A 14,988-nucleotide genomic window follows, 5' to 3' on the forward strand; every position below is an offset into this window, starting at 1 on the left:
GAGCAGAAACTTTTCTGACTGTATTCACCGCAGTGAGAAAGATTTATAAGGCTCAACCATCTCCAAAAGGCGAGATGGCTGACATCAGAGAGATGGCAGCAGTTGCAGTTGCATGGTCCACTTACTGCACTGATTTAAAAAAACAAAAAAAATCTCCACTAATATCTGAGCCTGGTGGAGGACTTATATATTGAACCTAATTCAATCCTACAGCAACCATAAAGGTCAGCTTTTGTTCTGCTCGGTTGGATTTTATTCGAGGACCTGCAGGATTCGGAGGTTGTGTAAATGAACAGAGCCGGTCTTTTGATTACTCAGATCCCACTGTGTCAGCACACTCTTCCTGATTACAGGCTGGATGAGCTGATTGGCTGCTTATAAAGGGTCAATAAACTGATTTAATGAGAGCCAATCAAAACAGTGTCCTGGGGGGCAGTAGCCAAACAAAGGTTAATGTCCTGGAGGGACAGAATGACTAATGCAAAAATAAATGACGGGACGAAAGAGGGTGAAAGGTGGAAAAACCGGCAACGCTGCCGTTCCACAGTTTCTACTTTTCTTTCATTATTTTTTCCCACTGTTTTTTTTTTTTATTTTTTATCTCCTGTCTTATTATGATTTTTTTATTTTGTCATTTTCATATTGAAAGTGTCACTTAACGTAAAGGTTCTGGTACAAAAGGTTCTCCATAAAAGAGCTTTCAGAAGGGGATGTGACATTTCCTGGCTGCAGGATAAATGACATACTGTACATTTTACCTAAGTGTGCACACACACACACACACACACACACACACACACACAAAACTGAAAAGCGTGGTATTGAGGCTGTGCAGCAGGAAAACATTTCATAATTGATAGTGAGCTGTGATCAAAAGCAAAAGTCGTGATGGAGCGAGTGCACAAACACACACACACACACACACACACACACACACACACACGAATGTATAAGTACTGTATGCAGATTTATTTCATGCCGCTACACAGACAGCAGTGTTGCATGCTGCAGACAAACACACACACACACACACACACACAGGAACACACACGGCCGTGCAGTAGTGGTGTAGTAGTGCTGACCTGGTGTTATCAGAGTCGATGGTGTGAAACAGCTTCTCCAGCTCCTCCTCATTCAGTGTGCCATCAGAGAAGAAAGCCTGGAACTCATCCAGAGACAGCTTACCATCATCTGCAGGAGACACACACACACACACACACACACACACACACACACAAAGCATTGTGAAATCATCTGTAGTAGTGAGCGTTCTCTGAATGAGTCCTGAACTCCATCAAAGATCTCAGGACAAAAACACTCAATATTACACAGTGTTATTAAGGGGAGCTGTGAGTTTAAGCTACTATCATGTAAATGACTTCACCTTTCAGCTGCGTTTAAAGGGGATGAAATGACATAAAATGAGATGTGATCATTAAAGCCCGCTCCACCTGGTGATTCTATTTTCCATTAAATAATGAAAATCATCCTGCTCAACATCTTTTTTCAAGCAAACGTTTTTGAAGTTATCAAGTCTTTTAAATCATGAATAAAGGCCAAGTGAGATCACGATCTGTTGCTGTCAGGTTACAAATCTTTTGGAAAGTCTCAAGATCAATTTGTGACTTGAGTCCAAGTAATATGACTACAGTCCACAGTGCCATATATTGTATATCTCTGACATCAGGCCAGTGTCGGTGGTAAGTCACTCCACAGGACTGAAATATTTTGACAGTTACTGGATGGATTGTAATGAAAATTCATACATGGGGGGTGGGGGGTGGGGGTGGGGGTTTGGGGGTGGTGGTGTGGGGGGGGTGATACTGACAACCTCAGAAAACAAAGAAACAAAGAAGTTCTTTGCTTCTTTCCCTTTATGCATCTGGGTCTCAAGAGGGGCCATTATAGGCCCTTTGATGGCACCTCTGTGAAAAATGTAGAATATAGAATAAATACCTTTCTATTTTCACTGTGCAGGAATTACATTCAAAGGATGTTTCCACAGTACACAGAGTATTGTAGTTTCCACTGTGGTAGACTGTAAGGCTGTGGTGGTATCACCTCATACCAGAAATGATCTTTTTAGATTATTAGCTCTTTCTTGGGAATACCTCAGGACCTTGTGGTGACCACATGTGGTGGTGTGACTTCATTAATCATAAGTACAGTGACAGGTTTTTATTCTGCATCTAACTCCGACTAATACTGCAGTTTCTCTCCCGTATTTGCTTTTCTGTGGCGGTCTGGGGGCTCTACAGCAGGGGAGTGGTTATTCAAGGCTTTGACTCCATCCTCTATCTGCTCGCTAGTATGCCTGACTGTCTGTCTCACCACATGATGCAGAGCTAGATATCAAATATTAATTCCCTTGCCCTCAAAGTGTGGTTGTCCTTGAGTGTGGCTGACTGGATGCAGCAGCTCGAGCTCTGGGACCACTGCAGAGAGCCGGGAAACCACAGGGACGGGGGGGACTGCGGCCTTACAGAGGGCTGAATTCAAATGTGCTGCTCTACACTGCTCTTAAGTCTGCCTTATATATTCCCTCTGTTGTCTCCCAGTTGCAGGATTAGGGAAGCTTATGTTTATGAATTTCTCATTTCAACACCAAGAACTGATTCATTTTTTATTGCCGCTCCTTTTTTTTTTTCTTCTGCTGTTGTTTTCTTGCCTCTGTTTCTTTTTTTCTTTCTCTCTTTGACCTCCTTCACTCCAGTGCAGCCGGAGTCGGAGTCTGTCTGACACTCATCCAGCTCAGAGACAGCAAGCAGCACTTTCTGCCTGGGTTGGAGTTTTGACCACTCCGGAGAGAAGACTTCACACGGTTTTTGAAACAGACTAACGAACTGTCAAAAAAAAAAAAACTTTTAGGAGCCAGTCACATCTTGGCTTTTCTCCTACCTCCTCCCCACCTCACTCCCTTTTTGTCTCTCCATATATTTTATCCCCCTCCCCCTCTTCACGATCCTTGTTAGAGCGACACAAAGCGGAAGCCGGCTCTCAGATGCTGTGCCATGTTGATTTCTGCTGCACACAATAAGAAAAGCCTGTCACAAATAGCTTTCTTTCAGTGACACTTGGCATAACCTTTTCCACGACAGAAGGCACGTTTGTTTGAGGCGGACTTCTGAAATGCCACTTCTTGTGTTCACAGCACCAGTCAGGCTGTCCCTGCCCACCCAGGCTCGACTGTTTATTCAGACTCTGTGGCCATGACTATTTCTAACCTGCCCTTCTCTGGCGCAGCAGTGAAGCAACACAACACTGAAGGCAGAGGCACTGGTGTTTAATTCAGCAGTGACCCAATTTACTGCGTGCAGCCAGCTAGCCCGGTTAGACCCACTTAGGAATTCTCCAGTAGCACACCAGAAACACGGCAACACACACACACACACACACACACACACACACACACACCACTCAAGCAAAGCAGATAGCGAGCTAACCCCATTTCCTAAAGCATGAAATACTCCCAAATTACACATGTCTAACAAAAAACTACAGCTCCTCTAATCCCTGTTGTGTGCTGCTGCTCGACCACGGTAAAATACAGATGTGTTTCCTTTTCGGCACATGATGCCTTCCCATACATGTGTAGTATTACAATGTGGTGCTTCCTTGTTATCCGTCTGTAAACTCTCTTTTTGCATTCACCCAGCCAGCCGTGGTGGTCAGATACACAACTGCATCCAGGGAACATTTTAGCTGATTCCCATTATTTGAGCCCTGGTTCTCTAGCCACCAATTCACCCTGCAACTCATTTACTCTCCACAATAAGTGATGTACAACCGCCCTGGCAAACACTCTCTGCTCACTAACCTTTTAAGCTGGCAACAGAGGAGGTGACGCAACATCCAAGAGCATCCTGTCTCGTCCAGATGAGACACTGTGGATTGGCCCTATTTGCTGAAGCTATTATTATTCTACTGTCCCAAATGGTTAATGGAGGGAAATCACCAACACTGAAAAACGTCTTCTACAGCAGCAGGGTGGAGATGAGGCGGCAGTCCAGGCAAAAAAAAATAAAGAAAAAGTGAACTATAGTAAGATCAATTTCAACAGAGTGTGAAATAAATTCTGTTTATTTCCCATGTCATCAAAATACTCACATACAGTATAAATAAGCTCTTGCAACTCACCTGAGACCTGCACCTCTTATTAAATAGAGGAAGCAAAATGAAATGCCATATGTCATATTTCAGAGTCCTTGGTTTAAAGTGCATGAACTGCAAAGCACAAGATTGCGGGCAAAAAAATAAAGATAAAGTTACACTCTCCATGCTTCTCTATATAAATCCACAACGTCATATTACAGCTTATTCTTTACTGTGCCTGATTCCAGTCAGTTTATATGTACATGTGATGTTAGAGGCCATAGACACAGTGGTGGAATACAACTAAATATATTTACTTAAGCACATGTTTGAGGTACTTGAATATTACCTGAGTATTTCCATTTATACGACGCCATAGTTCTACCCCTTAACTTCTCAGAGGGAAACGTACTTTTTACTCTGACAGCTTTAGTTACTTTGTGGTTTTAGCAAAATGCTAAATACCTTTAGTTATACTAACTTATAGTACATTTTGCTTATTATACTTCCTTTTAAGTAAAATCTTGAATGCACGACTTTTATTTCTTTCCACACTGAAGTTGGGGTTGATCTACAACAAGCTCAACACACTGCAAGGCTATATAACAACAGCCGAATGTCTAAATGGATAAATACAATCACGGGAAACAAATAAGAGCAGAAATAAAAGGCAGAGGCAGCCAGCAGGTTCTCTAAGCCCTCGCTCTTTGTGGCTCTGATTCGGTACATGTACTGTCTGTGTGTTTGTTTGTGTACAGGCGTGCGTGTGTGTGTGTGTGTGTGTGTGTGTGTGTGTGTGTGTGTGTGTGTGTGTGAGATTTCCATAATTTAATCATGCTGTGCCATGGTCTTGTACATTAGCAGTACAAGACCTTGTGTTAATACAAAATGAAAAAGACTCCAAATGTAGCAAAACAAACAGGGGATACAGTTCACCCGAGGAGACATGATGAACATCATCAAAGCTGCACTGGGCAGTGTTGTATAAAACATGTTTTAAACTGCAGGGAGCCTGTGTTAATAATATTGGCTTTGTAGCCTTAACCGAGACTGTGCTGTGGTGGAAATAAAACAGGTAGGTCTTATTGTCTGCATCTTATAACATGGAGCCATCGCCTTATATTTACAGCTTTACAGTGTTTATATTTGCAGCACATTTCTTTATACCACATACTGTTTGTGTTGACACATTGATGAATTTGTTAATTTAATTAGCTTGTTTTACTGGCTGGACAGCAACAGTGGGGCTCAGACCTATGAAAGGCGAATGCCCATGACTGACTGACTGACTGAGTGATAGAGTAGCACGTGACGTGAGTGACGTGAGTGATGAAATTACACCAATGATTTGTTTTGGGATTTTGGGGAAATCAATGATATGGGAACCCATCCCAGTAGTATCAATCTTCTCATCTCACTCTGGGAGAGGAAGTGAATTAGCGATCTTCAAAACAGTGCACTGTGCACCAAATCAGAGCGAGAGAACCTGTCTGCTGTCTCTGTCTGTTTGTTTCCTGTTCTTATTTGTTTTTCAGTCCCATACGACTCAGACATATTTAATGAGGTAATAGTTTGTGAGTGCATTTACCTACTTTTGCTGACACTATCATTTTACAGCCTGCTGCTTTGTCTTAAGTATAACGTAATGTACTCATGCAAACCTGCGTCACAGTTTTTTCAAATCTGGTGAGGGATTGATATTTGTTTTTAACGGCGGATAACGGCAAATATTTTCTAAATAAATTAAACAACAATCACCTCATACCTCTCAGAACAGTTGATTTAAAATCTTTCCCCCACATCATCCAGAATGAATTTAACCCTGCTTTATTATCCTGTAATCTCATCTGTCTCATTATAACACCCCGAGGTGATATCACAAACAGGATGGCATTTTCATCAAAGTTCTTCATTTTCAAAATACCACAAAGGAAATCATGCGACTAAAATGCTCTTTGTTCAGCCAATAATGAAAAAGTCAGATCTACATAACTGTGGTGCCATCTGTAGAGCTGCAAATTACAGGTGGTGAAAATGCCATTGACGCACCCCATCATTTCCAGGCTGTCTAACAGCAGTGAATTGATTCAAGAGTAAATCAAAATTTGATTCACCTTTGTAAACACGACAGGTTTGTGTGCTTGCTGCGAGCATGATTGATTTAAGTAGTCAAAAAAAAAAAAAAAAAATTCAGAGCAACCAACCAGCATAAAAGTCACTCAAATTAAACAGATTGCAGCTGCCTTTGTTCTGATCACTCACTTTATGTGGGTATGAATGATCTGATTTCAAATTCTTCTCCTCTACTTATACTCTAATGATTTTTAAATCAACTATCACCACCCAATCATGTGACTTTGACCATGTGCACACAGCTGCATTTGATACTACATGAACCACACCACTCAGGCTGCAGCCAAACCAACATTAGCACTGTGATGAAAATATCCTGGGACCTCTAAATATATTGAAAGTCTGAGTTTTTTTGGGATACTCTGCTGTCTGCACAGTATGTTGTAGCAAAACAGAAGCAGAAACAAGAAAATAAATTGATATGCTAAACAACTATCAACATTAATGCACAAGCTGTCTATTGCCAAACCCAAGAATCCGCTGTGACTCCACTTCACACGGTTCGACGCGTACGGGAAATGTCTCAAGTCAGGTGGAGTGGAGTATAGGTTTGATCTCTGTGAGCCTCGAGGGGAACACATGGATCTGTCAGTTCATGTGCACTGCTAGCTATCCTTCAGTCACACTGTGCTGGAGTGAGTTTGTAAAACTCTTTAAGTTTGTAATGCTTCCATTTTGATCTCTGGCAGTGGTAACATATAAACTCGAGATGGAGAGAGCTTTGGTCAATGTCAGTCTCATTGTACTTGAAAAACAATTGGTACAAAAAGGATTAGTTCATTTGTTCCTGACTGTCTTTGGGACCCATATGAATTTCTTTACTTATTCATAAGTGAAATTATGCACGTCAGATCGTGTACGACCTCTACCTGTAGCAGCGAGCCGCACACTAATGCTGACCATTGTGCTTTTTTAACACAGATCTATTTTTGGCCAGAGTCTCGGGTCCAGACGAGCTCCTTTCAAAAGTGGAGGCTTCAGGCTTCCCCCTCCTCCTCTCCCCTCGCTGGGTGAGAGACTAATCCCTGCTCTGGAACGACACCAGCATTTTTGTATCAGCAAGTGAAGCCTGTTTGACCAGCGCCGAGGGAGGACATGTCTCCTCCACCATCAAGACAGAACGAAAAGGGCTGAGGGTGAAGCACTCTGGGGCAGAGACGTCACAATTTACCACATGAGATATTCACAGATCCAGACCTTGAGTGCATGGTGTGTGTGTGTGTGTGTGTGTGTGTGTGTGTGTGTGTGTGTGTGTGTGTGAGCAAGAAAAAGACATAAAGAGAGAGAGTGGGGGGAAACGGTCAGAGTGGTGGACCCACTGTGCTAACTGCTCTCTCTTTTTTCACCGCAGACTAAAGAGAAGCAATTAGCACTTCCTTCTTCCTGCTGGGCTCCACATCCTGCACACAGCAGCACACTGACTGAGGAGGAACTGAGGAGACTCACTGCTCTTTCCTTCGACACACACACACACACACACACACACACACACACACACACACACACACACACACACAGTCTCCACAAGTTCTTACATTATTTCAATCATGTGTTTTTAAAAACAGGCGATTCCTGTTCGGCTTTTCACTCACTCTCTCCTCTCCCTGTGTCTTTCTTGCTGTTTGTCATTATTTTTGGGGCCGCTACATGATGGGTTGTCATAGCAACAAAAAGAGGGGACTTGACCAACCTTCCAGGCTCAGGATATCACCATCGCTTTCTCTCTGTGTGCAACATTAACACACATGCGGATACACACACACACACCCACTTACACACTTTAGTTGTTTCTCTAATGATTTCTTATCTTCCTCACTTCGAACCATTTCTTGTCCTTCTCATCTTTTTCTTTCCCTCTCTCTTTGTTACTTCCTCAGCCACCGTCACCTGCTCTGTCAGGGAGAGGCAGAGATTAATTTTGACGAGCTGGTGTTCCTCTCTTTGTCTAAATTATCTCACTTTTGGAAATAATTCATATCAGCAGCCTTTAGGCAGAGGGAGTGTGTGTGTGTGTGTGTGTGTGTGTGTGTGTGTGTATCTGCCAGTGAGCTGTTTCATCTGATAGATGAGGAACAGGAGTGATTCTCACTGAGCTGTCAGCTCTTGTCCTTTCTCCCTATCCATCATCACAGCCCACCTGGAACACACGCACGCACGCACACACACATGCACGCACGCACGCACGCGCACGCACGCACGCACGCACGCACACACACACACAATAATTTAGGATCTCACTTAGCACACTCCTTCAAGAAACATTGATTTAAACAACAGTAACAGCAGTGTCTTACTTTCTAACCAATCAGCTTCCTCGGTTGATTGAGGGCAGCAGGATCTTCCTGTAAAAGTGTCTTTGAGTAAGACACTGGATTTACATATTACACCACTACTGACTGCTCCGCTTTCACAATAAGTATAAACAGATATTCACAATAACACAGGCAGCTTATTATCCATGATCAGCACAACACCGTCAGATTCAGCAAAGCCAAAGCAACAATCGTGTGTCAGGAATCAGCTGAACTACAGGAGACAACGAGCTCCACCTGAGACTCAGGTACAAGTGTCCATTTAAAACATCCAACTCACTGGAGTCAGCCATGCTCATTTTGGATCAGAGATAAACCCTGACACCAGGTGCCATGACAGCAGCATAAGATCATCGTGCCACTGCTCTGCAAACTGGGTCATCAGCTCCAGTAGACTAGAAGAGTGAACACGGCGTCTGGAGACATTCATTCTTAACCTGGATGATAATATGAAGGACCTCTTTATCAATATTCTTAAAATAAAAATGTTCTTGATTGTGTGATGAATCTGATGATCTGGTTAGGAATTATGAATATTTGTTGATAGAAAGGGCTTTACTGTGCATGTGAGAAGACAACGTATCGTGCACCTCTCTGTCTCGCTTTTGTAGGTCACATGCTTGAATAGATCAGAGAGCTTGAACCACTGTATACCTCCAAAACTGCATTTAGTTTAGATCATCATATAGATCAGCAATACTGTTCCATGTGTAGGGATTTAAGAGGCCATACCAACAGTTTTGCATATTTTAGCTTTAACTGAAATGAATAATTGTCTCACCACGGGCTTTAAACTTCCTACCTTCCAGGCAGCATTCGGTTTCCTTTCACTTAAGTACATTATGTAAATCAGCTCGCATGGACTCTCAGCTTACTGTATCACAAAGATACTGTATCGCAGTAAAAATGTCTTTGCCTTTTTATTATTTTTATTCTTAAATGGGTTGCCTATTGCATAGAACTTTTTTTGGCTTTATTAACAGTGCAGAGGGAGAGGGCAGGGAATGAAGGGAGAGAGAGGAGGGGAAGAAATGCGACACGATAACAAGTTGAGCGTCTTAAAGCCCGAGGCCACCGGGATGCCCTTTGTGCTCTGGTTTGGTGCAGAGAATAAACACCCATTGCCTAAATGTTACCTGCTAAAACACACTACATTTACAAGCTATGTTGTTTCAAAATTCAGTTGGTTCTTGCAGTTAAGGGAGTCTTGGTCATCAGCTAACTTCCAAGTCTGAGAATGAAATTGCCCCTGCTTGCAGAGCCATTCATTTTTAATGTGATAATAATGTAACTTTGACAAAATGATCAAAGTAACAACATGTTGGATGGATAAAGTTCACCTGAAGCAAACCTCAAGCCTCTGCAAGGTGATTTTCATAGCGTACTAAAATGAATGAAGCAATAATGTCAGTGCAGGAAGACGGCTGCTGTATATTTTTGGTGCCCTGACAACAATTCTACAGCAAATCTGACAATAAATATAATCTCTGTCATGTTTTAGTGCACCTCTACAGCACTGAGGCCCTTGAGGCTACAGTAAGACATGCACAAACCACCCAACAGCATTCAAAGATCGACAAAGATGCACAGTAAAAATTCACATGCAGCGTACGACTTTTCTAAATTGAACCCGCTGCTTTGTAAGGAGCTGAAGCATCATCGCCCTTCTAATTTTTTAATAAAAACAGAGGTGTGGGTCATAATTTGTCTTAATGAGAAGGATATGATCCTCTCTTGGTGACAGACAGTTCCCTGGTGTAAACAATATGCCGTCTGTCTGTCCGGATGAAGAGATGAGCCACAAAAAGTGATCATCAGTCACTCTTATCTATTTTCTGTCTCAGCGGAGAGTGGAATGATATGTAATCATCATCAATCTGCCGGCTGAACATAATAATGTTATTATTAGTGACTGCACACAACACAATGGGTATGAGGGTGTGGAGAAGATGTGTGCGCGTGGTTTATATGCACATGCGGGTCTATCCTAATGATGAGTAATCCTAGGTGATGGCAGATAATAGCGGCATGTCAGCGCACTAGTGAGGATGATGCATTCAGGTGCCTGCCTCTGCTGCAGATCCTACCATTCTGAAAGCCATTGGCAGCCTCTCCTGCTTCAATCAGCCCTTTGGGGAGCCCCTCATTTGCACAAATGGTGTTTTATGGTTGCTGTTACAGCCAGATATGCTACTTCACCAGCCAGTAATTGACTACCATTGCCCACAACGGTGCTTTTTTAATGCAGCGTGATGGTGTTTAATGGCAGATAATAGAACGTCAGCAAGCTAAACAAGGTCATTCCTGCGTGTCATGTCGGCCCTCTTTGCTGTTAATGTTCTCACACGGTGCCCTGGTGGCTCGGCAGAATAACAAGCTTGCCAGGGAAGATGTCCATATTGTGTTAGTGCATGGACTGATTTGTCACCATTACGAGCATCAAAATATCTCCTTTTGTTTAAACCAAAGCGCTTTAGATGTGAGCGAGGAGATGCTACTATTTCCTGCCTCTGAGGATTCCCTCTTCGCTGGAGATAAGGGGAAAACTTTTCACATTCCTGTTGTTATCTGTCCAATTTTGCAATTTCAGTTTGATTTCAGCTGCCACCATCCAGATTAAACTAAAGAGCAGTAAATACAAATGTTGTTCTTTGCAAACTTTCTCACCGCCTACATTGTCAAGGCTACTGATTGGTGGAGACTTGTGGCCATATATTTATACATATATTTATTCACAATCAATATTATCCTAAAAAATGCTACAATTGAACATCAACATCAGAATCAGACAATGTTTAGAAAAGATGCAAAAATACAATTTTTATCATTAAATGAATCATTAAACAAAATGAAATGTTCTTAAAAGTGGCAGTAGTATATTAACGATACCACATTTATATAGCATCTCTAATTTATCATTAATTTGACATCCAATTTCAAATTAATGTGTTATTTGCTAAATTGATAAAAAAAAAATAGTGTCTAAAGTTGTACTGATTGATTGATTGATTGATTGATTGATTGATTGATTGATTGATAACGAGGTGAAACTCTAAACTGAAACTCTATAAATCTCTGTGAAGGCTAGGGGAGCTGCAGATTCAGGTGATGATTTTCTGCAGGTTCATCATCACAAACGAACCCGTTCACATTGACACATTGTTTTCAAATTGTCATTTTATACGTTGTTATTGTAAAAAATATTGATTATAGCCGATTTTAAGTTCAGATGATGTGACAGAACTGAGCTTAGTAACAAAAATAAAGAATGAGTAATATATAAGCAATCAGTTCTGCTGATGAGTAATTAGTAAAGTTATGTAAAACGTTATGAGTAATTGATTACATGCCCGACACTGGAAATAAGTCACATTTGAACTGACTGCTTGAAAGCTTTTTTAATCCCTGAGTATAATCAAGAGATAAAAGTGAAGAAGAAATGAAGGGCCTCATCGCTCCCATGTTGTAGTTTAAGGTTTTGCTGTAAGCACAGACAAAAATTAATCACCTTCTGAGGTAATCTCACCGGAGCCCAAACCTTCACATACATCAGGGAGCTCCATTCACAACAACAGCATCAGCCTCCTCATTACTGGCCACAGCTTGTCAGCTCAACAGTGTCGGCCTAGATCACAGTCAAGACGGTTTCAGGTGGGGCGTTTTACCAGAACCTAACCAGATGCTTGAAACGACAGAAAGCGCTACGGTTACACCCAACAGTTTAGTTGACAAAGAGTTTGACAGGGCCAGCGCTTGTCACGGCCTCAGCCGAGTAATTATTAATAGAGCTGTAGAAACGTCAGACAAGCAGGGAAAAGAGAGTGGAGGATGGAGAGGGGAGGGGAGGAGAGGCCCAGGGATGGAGGGAATCAGAGAACATGGTAAAATAGGAGAGAATGAGTTAGAGGTGTGTGTGATCATCAATGGGTTTTTAATCTCTTAGCCTGTTGAAGGCTCCTCTTTCTGTCCTCACTCCTGCCACCAACTGTCTACTCCCTCCTTCCTCACACAGAGCTACTAATGAAAAACTCTCCTTTTCATTTCCATAGGGGATTAAAATGTTGCAATTAAAAATAAATAAATTAAAAAAAAAAGTTTCCCCATCATGGAAGGCCTCAAAAAAGAGAAGATTAGAGAGGACAAGACATGAAGGGAAGGATAAAAGTTTGCCTTTATTCACTTTCATTTAGCAAGCGAAGCTGCTGGACTGACACAAACAGAGGTTATTATATTCACACACACCACACACACACACACACACACACACACACACACACACACACACACACACACACACACAGACAGACACACACACACACACACACACTTAACAGTGTGGGTGACACTAAAGCCACTGTGGTAGTTTTCAATAAATCTCACAAACAACTTGACAGATACACAGCCTTTAAATAAAAGGAATAATGTCACCAGCACTGTGACTCAGAGATGCCATTCGCAATTTACCGCTTTAACAGTGAAATATATTAAGATCAAACTGGATAACAAGCGACGCTTCAGCACATTGTTCTGACCCGTACAGCAGCTCCAGATATCACTTTCTTCATACTAATTTGGAGAACGCTTTTGTCAACCTGCCCTCTGGGGACAATCCATCCTTTGAGAAATGTGAGATTGTCAGTACGGAGCGTGAGATAAAGCACCGTCTATGCTGCCACCTCTGCACCATGCGACACTTCCATACAGTGACACCAATGAGAGTCTGTTTATGGCCTCAAGTCAGCAAATCAACAGCAGAGGATGGAGCATGTGCAGCGTGCTGAATTTATATGAGCTGCTAATATCTGTCAGCTGAAAAGAAATTTCTGACCTTCAACCGGACACGTTTTGTCTTTTCATCTTTCCAGCCGTGTGATTTAAATACAAGATACAGAAGGTACTGGATAGCCAGCATGTCGGGTGGTGGTATTGTTTTCCAAAAGTCTGAAATCACTTTCACTTGAAAGAATTCAAATCTATTCACTTTATTCACGTGCTTCTTCATATTCGGGGTCACTGAGGACTGGAAGATATTTCAGCGTGCATTGGTTTTGAAGACAGAGGAACACATTGGACCAGTCAGCACTGCTAGCACACTCATAGAAAACCTCATTTAAAGTCTGACCTCTGTATGTAGAAAGAAAAATCCGCTGAGCAAACTGATGCCAGCTCCATACAGGGAGGTCCCGCTCTAGGATTTAAACACTGCACAGCACTGAGCCACACTGCAATTACAATTTTGAAAACAATTTCTCTCAGGCTGAATGGCAGCATGAGCTGCAAAACAATTCTCCTGCTGACGTGACGTGGGTGTATGTCCGTAGGTAACAGATGTTGTACTAGATGCCAGCTGCGAGGTGAATATTAAATCTAACCCAACGGTAAATCAGTGACGTGTGTCGGTGAAATGGGAACAGATGTGATGCGAGGGCAGAAGCAGAGCTGCAGGTGTGGAGGGAGGCAAAATCGAATAAAAACTTAAACCACGTGAAGATCAGAAGTGACAGTGATGGTAAATATGTGGCAGACTGCTTTAACTAATAGAGGGTCGTTGTACAGTGTACAGGGTCATAAGGGTCACATGGGTCAGCTGACATCAGACACTTCAAAGAACTGAAAAAGAGCGGGGAAAGTGACTGCTACGTCAACTGAAGAGTGATATCAACACATGACTGAACCTCTTTAGTTATTTACAGCCATAACGCAGCTTTCTGTGCTTAAACATCAACTGCAGCTAACTATCATTTTCATCAACATCATCATCATCAATTAATCATAAAAAGTAGTTTCTCAGTGCGAAGGCTGACATCTCACAGTTGCTTGTTTAGTCCGAAACCCCAAAAAGCAGCAATTCCACATATTTGTAAAGGTGGAACCAGCAAATGTGAGAGTCTGAAGTCATGCTGCACTGACGCACAGCAGCTTGACGAAATCGTGACACTAAAATGTTCATTAGTCCACGTTAGCAGGTTAGCATGCTAATAAGCGTTGGAGAAATTTTAATTCTGACCTGATGATGACGCTAGATGGACAATTAAGGGATCCCCAGAAGTTATTATGATTCATCGTGAGGTAGTTATGAAGGTCTGCAACACATCCGTTAGGTGTTGAGACATTTAACTCACAAATGTGAATCTCATGGTAGCATTGCAGGAAAAGTCAAAGTTTCACGTGAACAGTTCTTGAGATATTTCAAGTGATGTGATGGACCTAGCAACGCTGCCACTGCTAGCAGGGCTAAAGGTTACACACCATTAATCAATTAATAGCTGATAATCGATAGTTGATTTTTATTTTTTTAAAAGAACTAATGGATTAAATGACTTTCAGCTGTAGACTAAACCCCCTTGAAAATGAAAACTAATATTTTTTCACTCTGCTCACTGTGTCCTTGTGGGTGTCCCCTGAGTGCAGATCTGAAGCCCAACAGCTGCCCACAGTGTGTGACGAAAAC

General features: G+C 42.0%; 1 protein-coding gene across 1 annotated transcript in view; it reads right to left on the reverse strand.

The window, feature by feature from the left end:
• necab2 (N-terminal EF-hand calcium binding protein 2) overlaps nucleotides 1-14,988 on the reverse strand; it is a 119,343-nt gene that overhangs the window by 86,589 nt on the left and 17,766 nt on the right. Inside the window, exon 3 of the mRNA XM_022750016.1 lies at nucleotides 1,083-1,191. Within this exon, the coding sequence (XP_022605737.1) occupies nucleotides 1,083-1,191 (109 nt within the window). The remainder of the gene's footprint in view (nucleotides 1-1,082; nucleotides 1,192-14,988) is intronic.

This window comes from Seriola dumerili, unplaced genomic scaffold, assembly GCF_002260705.1.
Source record: "Seriola dumerili isolate Sdu_G_001 unplaced genomic scaffold, Sdu_1.0 BDQW01000147.1, whole genome shotgun sequence".
In the NCBI taxonomy this organism is placed as follows: Eukaryota; Metazoa; Chordata; class Actinopteri; order Carangiformes; family Carangidae; genus Seriola; species Seriola dumerili.